This window comes from Beauveria bassiana, assembly GCF_000280675.1.
Source record: "Beauveria bassiana ARSEF 2860 unplaced genomic scaffold BBA_S00002, whole genome shotgun sequence".
NCBI classification, from domain to species: domain Eukaryota; kingdom Fungi; phylum Ascomycota; class Sordariomycetes; order Hypocreales; family Cordycipitaceae; genus Beauveria; species Beauveria bassiana.
Genome location: NW_007930837.1, coordinates 1,780,106 through 1,793,402, shown reverse-complemented (window position 1 = coordinate 1,793,402; position 13,297 = coordinate 1,780,106). Strand labels below are relative to the sequence as shown.

General features: G+C 54.7%; 6 protein-coding genes across 6 annotated transcripts; 2 read left to right on the top strand and 4 right to left on the bottom strand.

Annotated features, from left to right (window-relative positions):
- Positions 1 to 409: 409 nt before the first annotated feature.
- BBA_01190 (fumarylacetoacetate hydrolase) lies at positions 410 to 1,307 on the top strand (the record flags this gene model as incomplete). Its single annotated transcript, XM_008596287.1, has 3 exons — positions 410 to 504; positions 587 to 798; positions 880 to 1,307. The coding sequence occupies 3 exons, from the start codon at positions 410 to 412 to the stop codon at positions 1,305 to 1,307; spliced, it is 735 nt and encodes a 244-aa protein (XP_008594509.1).
- A 313-nt stretch (positions 1,308 to 1,620) lies between these two features.
- Positions 1,621 to 2,303, bottom strand: BBA_01189 (3-hydroxyanthranilic acid dioxygenase; the record flags this gene model as incomplete). The annotated part of the gene is made up of 3 exons (XM_008596286.1): positions 1,621 to 2,064; positions 2,138 to 2,213; positions 2,272 to 2,303. The coding sequence occupies 3 exons, from the start codon at positions 2,301 to 2,303 to the stop codon at positions 1,621 to 1,623; spliced, it is 552 nt and encodes a 183-aa protein (XP_008594508.1).
- A 1,323-nt stretch (positions 2,304 to 3,626) lies between these two features.
- BBA_01188 (ctr copper transporter) lies at positions 3,627 to 4,631 on the top strand (the record flags this gene model as incomplete). The annotated part of the gene is made up of 4 exons (XM_008596285.1): positions 3,627 to 3,704; positions 3,803 to 3,986; positions 4,327 to 4,462; positions 4,514 to 4,631. The coding sequence occupies 4 exons, from the start codon at positions 3,627 to 3,629 to the stop codon at positions 4,629 to 4,631; spliced, it is 516 nt and encodes a 171-aa protein (XP_008594507.1).
- Positions 4,632 to 4,895: 264 nt separating this feature from the next.
- BBA_01187 (NUDIX domain-containing protein) lies at positions 4,896 to 6,760 on the bottom strand (the record flags this gene model as incomplete). Its single annotated transcript, XM_008596284.1, has 3 exons — positions 4,896 to 5,539; positions 5,653 to 5,869; positions 6,422 to 6,760. 3 exons carry the CDS (start codon positions 6,758 to 6,760, stop codon positions 4,896 to 4,898), a joined length of 1,200 nt encoding a protein of 399 aa, XP_008594506.1.
- Positions 6,761 to 7,815: 1,055 nt separating this feature from the next.
- On the bottom strand, positions 7,816 to 9,678 carry BBA_01186 (uncharacterized protein; the record flags this gene model as incomplete). The annotated part of the gene is made up of 1 exon (XM_008596283.1): positions 7,816 to 9,678. One exon carries the CDS (start codon positions 9,676 to 9,678, stop codon positions 7,816 to 7,818), a length of 1,863 nt encoding a protein of 620 aa, XP_008594505.1.
- Positions 9,679 to 11,580: 1,902 nt separating this feature from the next.
- On the bottom strand, positions 11,581 to 12,884 carry BBA_01185 (EXS family protein; the record flags this gene model as incomplete). The annotated part of the gene is made up of 2 exons (XM_008596282.1): positions 11,581 to 12,734; positions 12,794 to 12,884. 2 exons carry the CDS (start codon positions 12,882 to 12,884, stop codon positions 11,581 to 11,583), a joined length of 1,245 nt encoding a protein of 414 aa, XP_008594504.1.
- Between the last annotated feature and the right edge of the window lie 413 nt (positions 12,885 to 13,297).

Here is a 13,297-nt window from a genome sequence, read left to right as displayed (position 1 = left end):
TTGTGCTGTATGGAGCATTTGGTGTGCCCACAAAGCTGGGCAGAAGCCGCACATGCTGATTTGCTTTCACTGTGCATTTGGAGGTCATACACATTGCATATTTGATTTGTAATGCAACTTGGTGGCGCAGAGCTCCTTATGTGTCTAGTGTGTGATCTATTGTAAATTATCATTCATCATTCGGCTTGCTCCAGCCTATTGCAGACCATTGCCAGTGCGCTGTGCGGCTCGGCCTCGGATCGTGGGGGTCCCCACCGAGGCTGCTCCGACCCATTGTCCGAACGACTCTCTTCCTTGAGCATCAACAGCATCAATCACGCTACGTCGCGTGAATAAGAATCGGCAATACCGCCCATTGAGTTTAGACTGCAAATCGACCATCTACTCATTCTCATCTCCGTCATTCATCATGTTTGCGCTACGACGGACAATGGCTACCATGAGCCCTCAGGCCTCGATCCTGAAGCAGGCCGGCAAGGTTGTCTGCATTGGTCGCAACTATGCGTGAGCCTCATATGATCGAAAACGACGCGCCATCTGAGCTGACGATTACCCCCCCTTTCTTTCCCTTCTTTCTTTCATTCAGTGATCACATTGCGGAGCTGTCCAATGCCAAGCCCAAGCAGCCCTTTTTCTTCCTCAAGCCGCCGTCGTCGATGCTGTTGCCCGGCGAGGGACCCTGCGTGCGTCCCAAGGGCGTCGACATGCATTTCGAAGTTGAGCTGGCGCTGGTCATGGGCAAGATGGTACGCGACCTGAAGCCCGATGACCTCGAGGGTGCGCTGGACGCTATCAAGGGTACGAATCAACCGCCACATTTTTATTGAATTGAAAAAAAAAAGAAGAAGAAGAAGAAGAAAAAGCTAATCTCCCTGCCAGCCTACGCCGTCGCCATCGACATGACGGCGCGCAACACGCAAAACGAGGCCAAGCGCAAGGGCCTCCCCTGGGACATTGCCAAGGGCTTCGACACGTTCCTGCCCGTGAGCGGTGTCATCCCCAAGGACGCCGTCGCGGACCCGCACGACGTCGAGCTGTTTCTCGAGGTCAACGGCCAGGTCAAGCAGCGCGGCTCCACCAACCTCATGATCTTTCGCATCCCGCGCATCCTTAGCGACATTTCGAGGGTCATGACGCTGCAGCCCGGCGACGTGGTGCTGACGGGCACGCCGGCTGGTGTCGGCCCCGCCGTCCCGGGCGACAAGGTCCGCGCGGGGGTGCGCGTCGCTGGTCGGGAGCTCCTTGAGGGCAAGATTGAGTTGGTGGTGGAGGAATCAACCCGCGACTACGAGTTTGCCGAAACGTGAATGGAAAAGTTTCGGGGGTTTATTGGATTTTTTGTTCTTGGTTCTGGCGGTTTCGTGCACTCTTTGTGTATAAGAGGAGAGAAAAGAAGAAAGATTAGCCATGGATCCTCCCATCCAAGGAATGGGCATGCTCTTCATTGCGATTTACGCATTATTAATACATGCGCTGATGTTTGCTTTTCCCCAGCCGTACTCTGCTTGCGCCGCGCTACCCCATCACTCGTTCTCTCATCACTTAAAGAAAGAAAGGCTTCTTCTTCATCATCTCATCATCGCAGGATCCCCCCCCCCCCCTCGCAAAAGTTCGTTCTCCCTACGCCAGGTTAGGATCGGGAATGGACCCCGGGGGCGGCGCCCAGTCGGCCAGGGCGCCGCAGCGCTCGCAGCGCCTCTTGTCGTCGTCGGCGCGAAACGCCTCGACGGCGGCCTTGATCTGGGTGCCGAGGTCGGTGAGGTGAAAGGCGGCCTCGTGGACGACGACGGCGCCGGGGCAGCGGGCGCAGTACCAGCGCATGCGGTCGAGGGCGTCGGCGGGGCGGCGCTGCTCGACGACCATGCCGACCGTGTTGGCGAAGCGGACGGGGTTGTGCGGCGTGTTGGGGGGAAGCAGGAACATGTCGCCCTCGCGGATGAAAATGTCGCGAAAGACGCCGTCGTCGTCGACGACCTTGAGCATCATGGTGCCCTTGTGCTGGTAAAAGTACTCGGGCGTGGTGTTGATGTGGTAGTCTGTGCGGGCATTGGGGCCGCCGACAATCTAGGCACGTCTTGTTAAGGAAAGTGTCTTTTCCCTCAGGAAGGTGCATAGGTGAACGGGAAATTATATGTACCATGATTGTGAAGCCCTCATTGTAGACGCAGTAGTTGTTGACGGGAGGCTGTAGCAAGTGGCCGTTTTCTTCCAGCCTAGAAGCTTGTTAAATACGTTGTAAACCATGTGTAGGGACGGAAGCTAATAAAGTACCATTTGGGCAAGTTTATAGGAGGGCCAAGCATCGTGCAGACGAAATCAGAGTTGATGTTTAGAGGTGAGCGGGGGGTGACTGATTACAGATGAGGGGGGGGGGAAAGATGTGTAGATGACGGTAGAGATGTCGTTGTACGTTTTGAGGAATTGATCGAAAAGAGAAACGAGATGAGATGAGATGTTTAGCCGTGCCTATAAATAGGAAAAGTAACAATTTCGGGCGGGGTGCCGGGCTGCATGTCAAAAAAAGATGACGATTGAAACCGGCTGCTAGCGGCCGATTTTTAAAAGTGGCGCGCCCGCCCGCGCTCGCTCTCGCGGGCAACGCGGGCAACCCCTCCCCCCCGTATCGCCGCCGCTCCGAGCTTGCCGGCTCGCTGATAAATACAAAAACTTGCCCCAAACTCGCATGTTGCAGATTGGCGTGATGTAATTAATTAAGCGAAGCGATGTGGCCTGCAGGAAATCGAGCATTGAAATCTGGTGCATGTTTACTAATCTAATTAGACCCCCGCGCCCTTGGTGATGGAAAGCGCAAAACAGGTAACGTGATTTATTCCCATTGTGCAGCTGCCGCGTTGCGATTGGTGCCGACGCACTCGTTTTGGCAAAAGCAGTGGCGGTATATATATGCAGGCTTGGATGCTGTGCAACGTTGCGGGAATGTGGGTGGGCTGCAAAAAGAAGGGGGGAGCAAATAAGGAACAAAAAACTCCATCAAGCCTCTATTTCAAGTCCATCGTCCAAAGTCGCAGTTTGGCGGCCTTGCAGCTCGTCCATGCCCTTCCTTTCCTAGCATTTCTTTATCTTGATCCAAAACGTTCATGACGCCACAACTACGCCACAGCACAAAGGCCGCGCTGGCACCAACTGGGGAAAGGAGGGGGCCAACGTTAGTGTGTCTCAGCTTTTTCCACGGCCGTGGGTGGCAACATCAACCAGAGACGTCGCATTTAACAATTAAAGAAAAAGGGTTGCAACTCTGTAGCTTTTTAAGTTCTTCACATGTAAAGCTACCTAGTCCGTCCATCTCAACAAATATTCATATTCATCTTTTCGTTTTTCTGATATTAAACAAGCTTCCGTGTCACCTGCCCGATAGCTTGTGAGCAAGTTTCCAGCCAGTAACATCACTCCTCCACCAGCCACACTTTCCTCACACGACCGCTTGAGCACGTTTTCCGCCTACCTACTCTGTCTCTGCCTGTTAGGCTTGTTCACTTCATCACCGCAATTCTACTGATTCTTTCCTTCTTTCCATTTCTTCTTATCTTCTCTTCTCCGCCCTTGGCACCACGACCCAAACTCAAAAGGAAACTTAGAGCGTTTGCCCTACACTTCTCATGCCAGCCATGGATCACTCGCAAATGGACCACTCTGGCCACATGGACCACGGCGGCGATGGCATGAACGACATGTGCAGCATGAGCGTAAGCGCTCTGCTCCCCCACCCCCCTCCCCTCTGGGCAGCATCTCTCTCCTCTTAGGCTGCGGATCCGGGGTTTTGATGCTGATGATTTACTTGTAGATGCTCTTCACCTGGGACACGACCAATCTCTGTATCGTCTTTGAGCAGTGGCACATTCGCACGACCCCGGGGCTCATCATTTCTCTCATCGCCGTCGTGCTCATCGCCATGGGCTACGAGGGACTACGCGCCACGTGCCGCGTGTATGAGAAGTCGATAGATGCAAGAGTCGAATCCGCGCCCAGTGAGTCTTGTTCTTCTCCTCAAGTCTCCCCTCCCCCCACCCGCCAACTGCTTGCTTCCCTCCCCACCCTCCTCACCTGAATATATTGATACTGCTTGTGTGTTTGTGTACCAAAATATTGTCAACTCTCAAGATTGCGTGTCATCATGTCAAGGATCATGTCTTGTGTCAAGTCTGTATCTTGGGAAAACACGCGTTCGATGCATCTCATTGTCCCGTTGCAAGACTCACAGCACCGCGCGCAAAAGACACTGGCACAATTCTGACTACACGTTTTCTATGACTGTGATATTGGGTATACATTTACTAAAGCAATGTGACCTCTACCTTGACGCAAAAGACGCATTTCAAGACCCCGTTACTGAGACCACCCCGTTTCTCCGACCAGGACAAAACCGCGACTCTCTTGCCCGCCACAGCCATCTCATCAAGTCTTTGCTCTACGGCTTTCAAAACTTTTATGCGTTTATGCTCATGTAAGTTGGCCCACACCCACGACAGCGGAGACTCGGCACTAACTATACCAGGCTTGTCTTTATGACTTACAACGGCTGGGTCATGGTGGCTGTTTCTTTGGGTGCCTTTCTTGGCTATTACGTCTTTGGTAGTCACACCTCGGCCACGAAAGAAACTGCCTGCCATTGATGGATACCAAATGACCAAGCTAGCAGCTATCTTCACACACTTGATTATCTTGCTAATTAGCAAGACTGCCTCTACCACATACTTGATTACCTTGCCAGTCAGCAAGACTGCTTCTTCCCTATACTCTATTCACCCTGCCATTAGCAATACCACCTCGCATACCATTTCAGTACAGAATGCCATCATAGCACGTTATAAACATTCATCTATACACTTTGCTCATATAGGCCCATGCTTTCTCTATCAATAAATGTCTAATTTCCCTTATATCCTTGAAGGTCCCTTGCCAGCCGCTTCTTCGAATGCACCATCCTTTTCTGCAATCCTTATAATGTCGGCATCACCCAGACCTGGGTTGTGTTCCACCTCGGGAGGCTCACCGTAGGCTATGCGCGCAGCGTCGACCATGACACGTCCCGTCATGCCCCAGACCTTGAAGCGGCCCTCGAAATCGATATCCTGCTTGGTCTCCTCGACGGCGGCGCTGCCCTGGACCGGCCGCGACACGTGCTGGTTGTTGACGGGCACGTAAAAGTTGTGCACGCGCCAGGCGACGTCCTTCCAGTTGATCCAGGCGCCGTCGTACCAGTGGCCGGGGGGCAGAACGTGACCGGGCTGCGGCGGCAGGTCGCGCGACTTGAGAAAGTTGTAAAACGGCGCGGTGAAGACGGCCGCGACCTCGCTGGCGTCGAGCGTCGGCACCAGCGTGTGCTCCACGACGGGAGGTGACCCCTCGGGGCCGGGCGCGTCGGCGTGCAGGTACGCCACGCAAGGGGTGACGACGACGTGGGTGCGGGCCAAAAAGGGCGGCAGGTAGCAGAGTTTCTCGACACGAAAGGGCGGTGGGATCTTGCGATCCTCTACGGGGAGGCCGATTTCCTCCCAGGCTTCGCGCCGGGCTATTTGATCTATGTTTTGAAAGGTAAATTGTGTGAGCATGGCAGCAAGATCAAAGAAGAGAGCAGTGGGAGGGGCGGGGCGGGGCGTATCAAATTGAGACGGCCCCTTCCGGGGGACTTACAAGGTGATTCGTTGTGAGAGTCGGCTTTGCCGCCGGGAAGGGCGGCGTGGCCGGAAAAGTTGCGCAGGCTGGCGGCTCGCATGGTGATGACGACGCGCAAGTCTCCAAAACGATCAGCATAGAGCAGGATCAAGACGGCGGCGCGCATCCGCACGGGAAGACGGTCCCATAGCGGAAAAGGCGGCGGCTTGTAAGCGCGCAGACGATGTATGGCGGCCTGTCGCAGAAAGAGATTTGTTTTAGTACTGGATTGAACATGGTGGCAGCACGAAGCATCTGAAAAGACAAAGTGGAAATAGTAAAGAGCACGGATTCAGGGGCTGTGATCATGACAGTGAATGCCAACGAGAGGGCTACAAGGAGAGGCCCGGAGACAGCCTGTCGGGGACGGGGACGGGGCGGAGCGGGACATGTGAGGAGAGGTTGAACGGACGGCAGGGAGGCAACGCATGTTCACATTTCAACAGCCTCATCTTGGGCACTTGCCTGCTTGATAGAGAATGCTGGACCACGCAGGCTGAATTTGGGGTAATTGCTTGCAAGTGGAGTTGTTGGTAAGACGCCATCACGAGTTGGAGATGGCCACGCTGCAGGGGCCGCGCCCATGCAATGCAATGCAGTCGGCCGGCCATGGAGTGGAGGGGAGGGGGGGAGGGGGAGGGGGGTACGCAATATTGTGTGTATATCAGATGAGAATGGCAAAAAAGCCCCGGTGTGTTGACGGATTCGGGGGGGGGGGGGGGAGGGGGGCTCGCCCTTTGCCACTTACCTTGGAAAACGGATTCAGAGGTGCCATGGCAGCGGCATCGTAGTACGCCGAGGCGAGTTGACCAGCGATACAATCAGAATCGCTGATAAGATGCTCGTGGATCCTCCCGCTCGTGTCTGGCGCAAGAAGACTCGGTGCTGTAGCTGCGGCGATGCGGCCGGGTATATGTGTGATTCGGACGGTGTGAGCCACAGCCGAGGCAGCCGTCAGCCAGGATGGTGGTACCTGAGTGGTGGGGGATGGGAGTAGTGGTGGTGGTGCTGGTGTTGCTGTGGTCGAGTCTTGCTGCAAAGGCGGAATGGCGGCGGTATGGTCTATGTTTTGAGTAGACTCTAGCATAACGCTCTTCACGAATCTTTTCACGTTCCCTGAAAGAAAGGGTGATGCGGGCTGGGGAAACGGTGGTTTGCGGAAACAATAGCCCTTGTTTTGTAAATTCCCCGATTTTTTGGCGGGGAATTTATTTGTAGATGCTTGGGGTTCCCGATGTTGAGCAATGACGGCACTCTTTTCTTTTTTTTCCGAATTATTTTTTTCTAAGGCGATGCGGAAAAAAAATAATTCAATGGCAGAGATGATGGAATAAAAGGACAAGCAAAAATCAACACGAGCCGAAAATAGAGGGCCGTTGGGCAGCACAAGTCGGCCGTAACTCTTTTTTCTTTGGTCTTGGCTTGTGATGATGTAAAAGGGAGAGCCCAAAAGGTGGAGGGAGGGGCTCCGAATACCGGGGACCGTGCAAGCGAGTGAGCATGTATGTACTTGATCACGTCTATGTAATACTACGGCATGATCAAGTACCTCAGTGTCGCCCCTCTGTAGGAAGTGTCAGCCACTTAGGTAGCCATTGTGGCGCTGCTTCAGCTGGCTGGCTGCTGCCTGCAACTTGAACAAAACGCAAGCAACTTTACAGGTATCAACAGCTTTAACAAAATTTTCCGCCGTCTTTTGTTCAGTAATTATTCTTTATTGACCGAATTCTCTAGTGGATACTAGGCCTTTTCGCAACGCAATTTTTTTGGACAAGAACTTTGCCCGATTGTTACCCCAGATTGTGGCGTCCAACTGCCGTCGTCTCCAACTTCCCCAGACCGCGCGCTCCGCCGCCAGCCGCCAGCACCGCCCCTCCGGACGTGGCCGGACATCCATCCCATCACTACCTAACAACCATCATTCTCTCCTACTCGATTCTTTTACGCATCATGTATCTCATGAGTATTTTCAGGCATAATAATGACAACATCAATAAACTTTCCAACCTATAAAACCTTGCTTGAAGAAGAAAAAAAACACTATAGTGATGCGTTACTATTCCCCTTCTGCCCCAGAACAAATTCGTAATCTCGTTATGCTATACTATATTTTGGATATTATTCGACAATTTCGACAAGCCCTTACATAATCACACCCGGGCTCACACTGTGAAAGTACGACCTGTGGCTGTAGGCCCTGATCTGTCTCGTCTTTTTTGGCTTGACAACCTTGGACTTGGACTTGGGCGATGCCACTTCCGAAGAGGCACGCGGCTCCACGGGCTCCGATGCGCGCAGTACCCGAATCGACTTGCGCAGGTCCGTTCTGCGGCGCTCCGCGGGTGAGAGCAGCGCTAGATCGCGGGCGTTGGCGAACAGGCCCTTGACGCCTCCCGCAGACGACGCTCTTTCCTTGGCGTCCCCGCTGGTGGACGGCGCCGGCTTCACCTTGTCGTCACTGCCAGACGACAACGGCGACGGCTTGTTGTCCTTGTCGTGTTCTGGGCACTTGATCCGCTGCACGGCCGGCCATTCCGACGACGAGCGACAGTCCCCCTCATCGCTTCGCCGCCACCATCGCCGACCCGCGCCACGCCCTGCCTCGTCGTCGTCAGTGGCCTCGCCGTTGTCGCTGCCGTAGTCAAAGACGCTGTTCTGCGTTGCGGGGGGTTGCTGCCGAGTCCGAAACTGCATTGCTGATGGCGGCGGCGGCGTGCTGGGCCTCGGAAAGAGGGTATACCGATGCGGAGACGGCGGGGGCAGCGGAACGCCGACGGCTGACAGTCGCGCGGGGCAGTGCTTCTTGCGCGTGTCTTCCTGCAGAGACGGCGCAGGAGACGCGACTCGCGCTGGCGCAGCTGGGGGAATGGGTGGGAGTGGCCGAAGTGGCGGAGCGAACGGCGGAGGCGGATATATGGCCGGGGACACCGTCGACGACGTTTGCTTCCTGGCATCTTTTGTCCGGGCATTGTCCCACAGACGGGTAATGGCCGCGGTGCTCGCTTGGCGTAGCTTCTCCGTCGTCTTGGCCTTTTTTAAACGCTCGCCAGACGGGCCATGCTGCTTTGACAAGGTCGACGAAGCTGGTTTCCGCGACTTGTCAGACCCGCACGAGGTGGCAAGCTCCGCCGCGAATCGATGGTAATCATTGGCGGCACGCCTATCGGTGAACTGCCCGTACACCGGGTTCCACCGCACCGGCATCTCGCTGCTCAGGCGAAAATTTACGCCCGGCGGATGGGTTGGGCTGTGCTCGCTGTTGCAAGGCGATACAGAGCCGTCGCTGGGCAATCTCTCTTGCCGTCCGACGTTGAGCGGTGGAGGCACATGCACAGTCTCGAGTGTCCGAGGCACCCACGAGTCTCTGCGGTTCAGCCAGCACTCCTCGTCTATCTCGAGCAGTAGGGGCAGCAGACCCTCTTCCAGACTTAGGCGGCACTGCTCGTCTTCCTCAGATTCGGATCCCGATTCTGGGTCCGAGCTCGGAGCACCTGCGGAGAAGTCTGCACCATATATTGAAGTATATTCATGCAGAGTATAGGGGTCGACCGAAGGAAGATCCAGATCATGCCCGATGAGCTGGTTGATCTTTTTGGACGATCGTGAGCCCGATGCGCCACGATCAAAGCTTGACGCTCTGTTATCCCTGCCCAGCGGCTGCGGGGGTACCTTCTCTGAGGTGTGCAAGCTCGGTGAGTGATATGATGTGTCGTCTGTGATTCGCCGATCCTGCGTTGACATTGCGCTATTCCAGACCGCCGACGTCTGCAAGAGTGACTTTAGCTGAGGGTACGGTTGGCCAGGCATCTGCGATGGCATCCATATTCCTGGTTGCCGACGCAAGTCACGCGGCGACGGTCCCCGAACTGGCACAGGAACACGCGGCAGCGGTTTTTCCCGGTCCAGCATCTCGTATTTGCTGAGGCGGCGACCGGGATGAGGGTAAGCATCGCGCTCCTCAGCCTCGGTCAGGGCGATGGCGGGCTTGATGCGCGGGACAGCCATGTTAGTTGGTCTGATTGATCAGAGCAGGTGGCGTGTGCAGGTATAAGCTGCGCGAGGATGAGTGTTGAAGCCGCGATAGGTCGAAACTCGGCCACGACAAAAGAAGATGGTGAAAAGAGAAGACCGCGAATAGGTTGATGGCAAACCAAGATGGATAAAGGTAGTGTTGTAGCGCCTCCGGAAAGGCGAGCAGTGAATAAACGGCAGGCAGAGTGTATCGCTCACAGAGGTGGGACAACAACTGCCAAGCAGCTCCTCATCACAGCCGGAAACGGGTCGGAAAAACGCTGTGAGTCGGCTGTCTCTGGCGTACTTGTGAGCCCTCTGGCCACGCACGAGGCAAAGGGAAAAGGACTGGAAGCAAATGTGATAGTATCGATACAAACTGTATGGTTGAGTAGGCAAAAGGCTAAAAAGTAGCACGCATCATACAAGGCGTTCGCCTAGGTGCGTCTTTGGTGGCCCAGCCCTTTGTTTTGGTTTTTTGAATTTGGGAATTTACTTTCAAAGGAAACCTTGTCGTCGATATATTTGAAGACGCACGCACACAGGCACCCCCATACAATAGGCCTTGAGCAAGGTTGACAAGACGCCACACAGAATCGAGAAGGGGGTTCTGGGTAGGTGGCGGGGCCAGAGAAGAGTAGGTGAGTTGAATGTCTTAGTGTGAGGGCATGTGTGTGTGACGCCCCCGGACACGGAGCCTGAATATACACCTCGTTGTCTACCACAATGCAGGCGACCGGGGTTGCTGCGAGGCGCTGGATGGTCTTGTTTGCGGCATATTGCATGATGATAGGTTTGTGTCCCGGCCAGGGTGTCCTGCTCTTCTCCTCTTCCCCCCGATGCAGCTGATCATCGTCGTCCCAATCTCATCGTTGTAGATTATTGGCCGCGCCCGCTTTCAGGGTCAGGGACGTAAGAGATACATACTTGGGAGTCTATTGCCGAGTCCATGTCATCAACTCGGGGTTCTGGTTAGCTTCTGTTAGCCTTGACTAGTTTGCTACCCAATCTGAAATGGGCGGGAGCCAACTTGGCAAGGAGGAGCCTGTTTATTCTTGGTGCCTTTTTCGATGCTTTTTTTTTTTTTTTTTGGTGGAAGCTTGACGGACGAGCGATTTCTGGGCAAATGAGACACGGCCAAAAGTGCAGCACACAAAAAGTTGTACGACAATATTTGAGTGCTTTCTCTTTTCGCGCCCGCAACACCCGAGGGGTCGGCAATCGAGGGCGTGGAGCAGAAGCGCTACCTTGTTCTTTTCCTGGCACTCGATTGGTGGCGTCATGATGCGTGACAAGGGTTGGTGAGGGCGCATGCATTGAGCGTCATGACCGGCTGTGATTGTGTTCGGCTAGAGGGCTACCGGGTGGGTGGTACTGAGCCGATGGAAAGCAAAAGGAAATAACAGAGACAACGGTGATTAAGGGTCAAGGCCGCTTCCCGCGATTAGATGATGTTTTTCTTCTCGACTTCTTCTGGTGTCGACAGACAGAAGTCCACGAGGGGCTCAACTTCCAGACGACAAGAGCGCCCAGACAGGGGGGACCCTGTTGATTCAGGGTACTAATCACGAGTAAAAATTGCGGAGTCGATCGCAAGCCCGTTCGTAGCAATCATCGACAGCCAACGCATGGCGTCTGTGAGGCGGTTGTGTATAATTAGTATATTAAGTCTTTTTGGTACGCAAACAATCAATCAATCACCTGTGGCTGGCGTACCTATTAGGCCCGAGAAAAGAGCCCCACTAGCCCATTCATTCATCCATTCAACATAGCAACGCTGCGCGCACAACAACATTTCCAAGGTCGAATCTGAAAGGGACTTTACCTAAAAATAATGAGATGCGCCTGGCTATCCTCACCGCCACCCCTCGGTGCTCCAAATGCATCACACGCTGATCAAAACTCATCTTCATTTTCAGGCTCCTGGTAGTCGCCTAGTAACACATCGTCCAAGCCATGGACGGGCGAGTTTGTCGTGCGAACCCACTCCGTCTCAGTACGGAAGAAGATCCACACCCAACGGCGGAAGACTTCAAGAAACTCGACGACGAAGATGCCACCCTCCCAGTTACTAAAACGGTCGAGATGTGGGCTCAGCTTCATAGACCACGTGAAGCGGAGCAACAGGTCCAGCAAAATCACAGCGTAGTACAAATTTGGCTGCCTAAAAACGAGTCTCTCGCGCAGGCCCCACGGATAGGCGGCCGATGCGGGCGTCCGCACCACCTCGTGGCGCTTTGAAGGCTCAAAGAGAGTCAAGTCCCAGTCCTTTGTTACGTCCCAGTAGAATGAGTAGAGCGAGTTGATCGTCACGGCCAACAGCCAGGCCCGATAGAGACCCGGCGTAGCCGTCCCCGCCGCCTCGGCGCTGCGCTGCATGGAGCTGGTAATGAGTACGGGAAAGGCCGTCGAGTATTTGAGCGCATTGGCCAGGTGCTGGCCTCCCCAGCCGCCCGATTCCCGGTACGGAGCGTTGCGCACGCGTAGATACTCGATGATGCACTGCCGGAAGCGGATGAGGCTTGGAACGGCCATGAGCAGCGGCACTATGACGATGCCGCCGCAGTTTCTGTTGGGCCGGTCGGTAGAGGAGCCGCCCGGCGAGAAGAACATGCAGACGGTGACAAAGACGTCGCCAAAGACCTTGGCGTATGATGTCAGCACATCCGCCAGCAAAATGTCGCCAAATTTGCCGTCCTTGGCCTCGGCGATGCCGCCGACACTGACGCGGCGCAGGGTGGCGAGAAATCGCCGACGGCCGTGGCCTGGCAGGTTTCTGAGCGGCACGACAAAAAACGCGACCAGCGCGACGAGATATGTCATGGGAATCCAGTCATAGTCGACGACTCGCTGCGGCACGCGCCAGGTGAGCAGCCAGAAGAGGACCATGGAGACGCCAAACAGGCTCGAGAGGACAGTCGCGAACCGGTACGTCGAGAGGTGGTGTGGAATAGCGGCCGGCGAGGTGCGTCCGGGGTATCGTATCAGCGAAGGGACGTCGATGCGCGAGAGCTGCAGCCCGTGGAGGTTGAGGCCCCAGCCCCAGACAGCTGTGGCCGCGTTTAGCATGGACAAGCCGTGCAAAGGAAGAGCATAAAGGGAGACTTACCGAGTGTCACGATGAAGCCGACTCGGTACGGCAGCGGAAAAGTCAAGCTAAAAGAGTCGAGCTGCGGCTCAACCCTTGGATCGCCGTCCATCGTTATCGAAACGCGGTCGACATTGGCATGTGCGACAGGTCGAGGTTGCAATTGCCGCGGGCGGCGTCGGTGAAGGCAAGACGGGTGCTGGGAATTAAAATACTAAGTTAATACGAAAAGGAGAGACTTTATTGAAAGACTGGCGCCGTAAAGGGGGATTTTGGTCGCAAGATGGAAAACGGTCAACGTCAAACGGGCCAGATGGCCACAGGGGCAGGGGAAAAAAAAGAGGTCCGACCCGCCGCCCTGGGTGTCCAACGGCGCGGTCCGCTGAAAGCAGAAAGAACACTGTGGCTATTAATTTGACGAGAAATAAAAAGGAAATAAAAAAAATTAAAAAAACATGAAAAAAAAAACAGATCATTGGGAAATTGATAAGTTGATAATCCGGATGGTGAAAATAACCATGACCA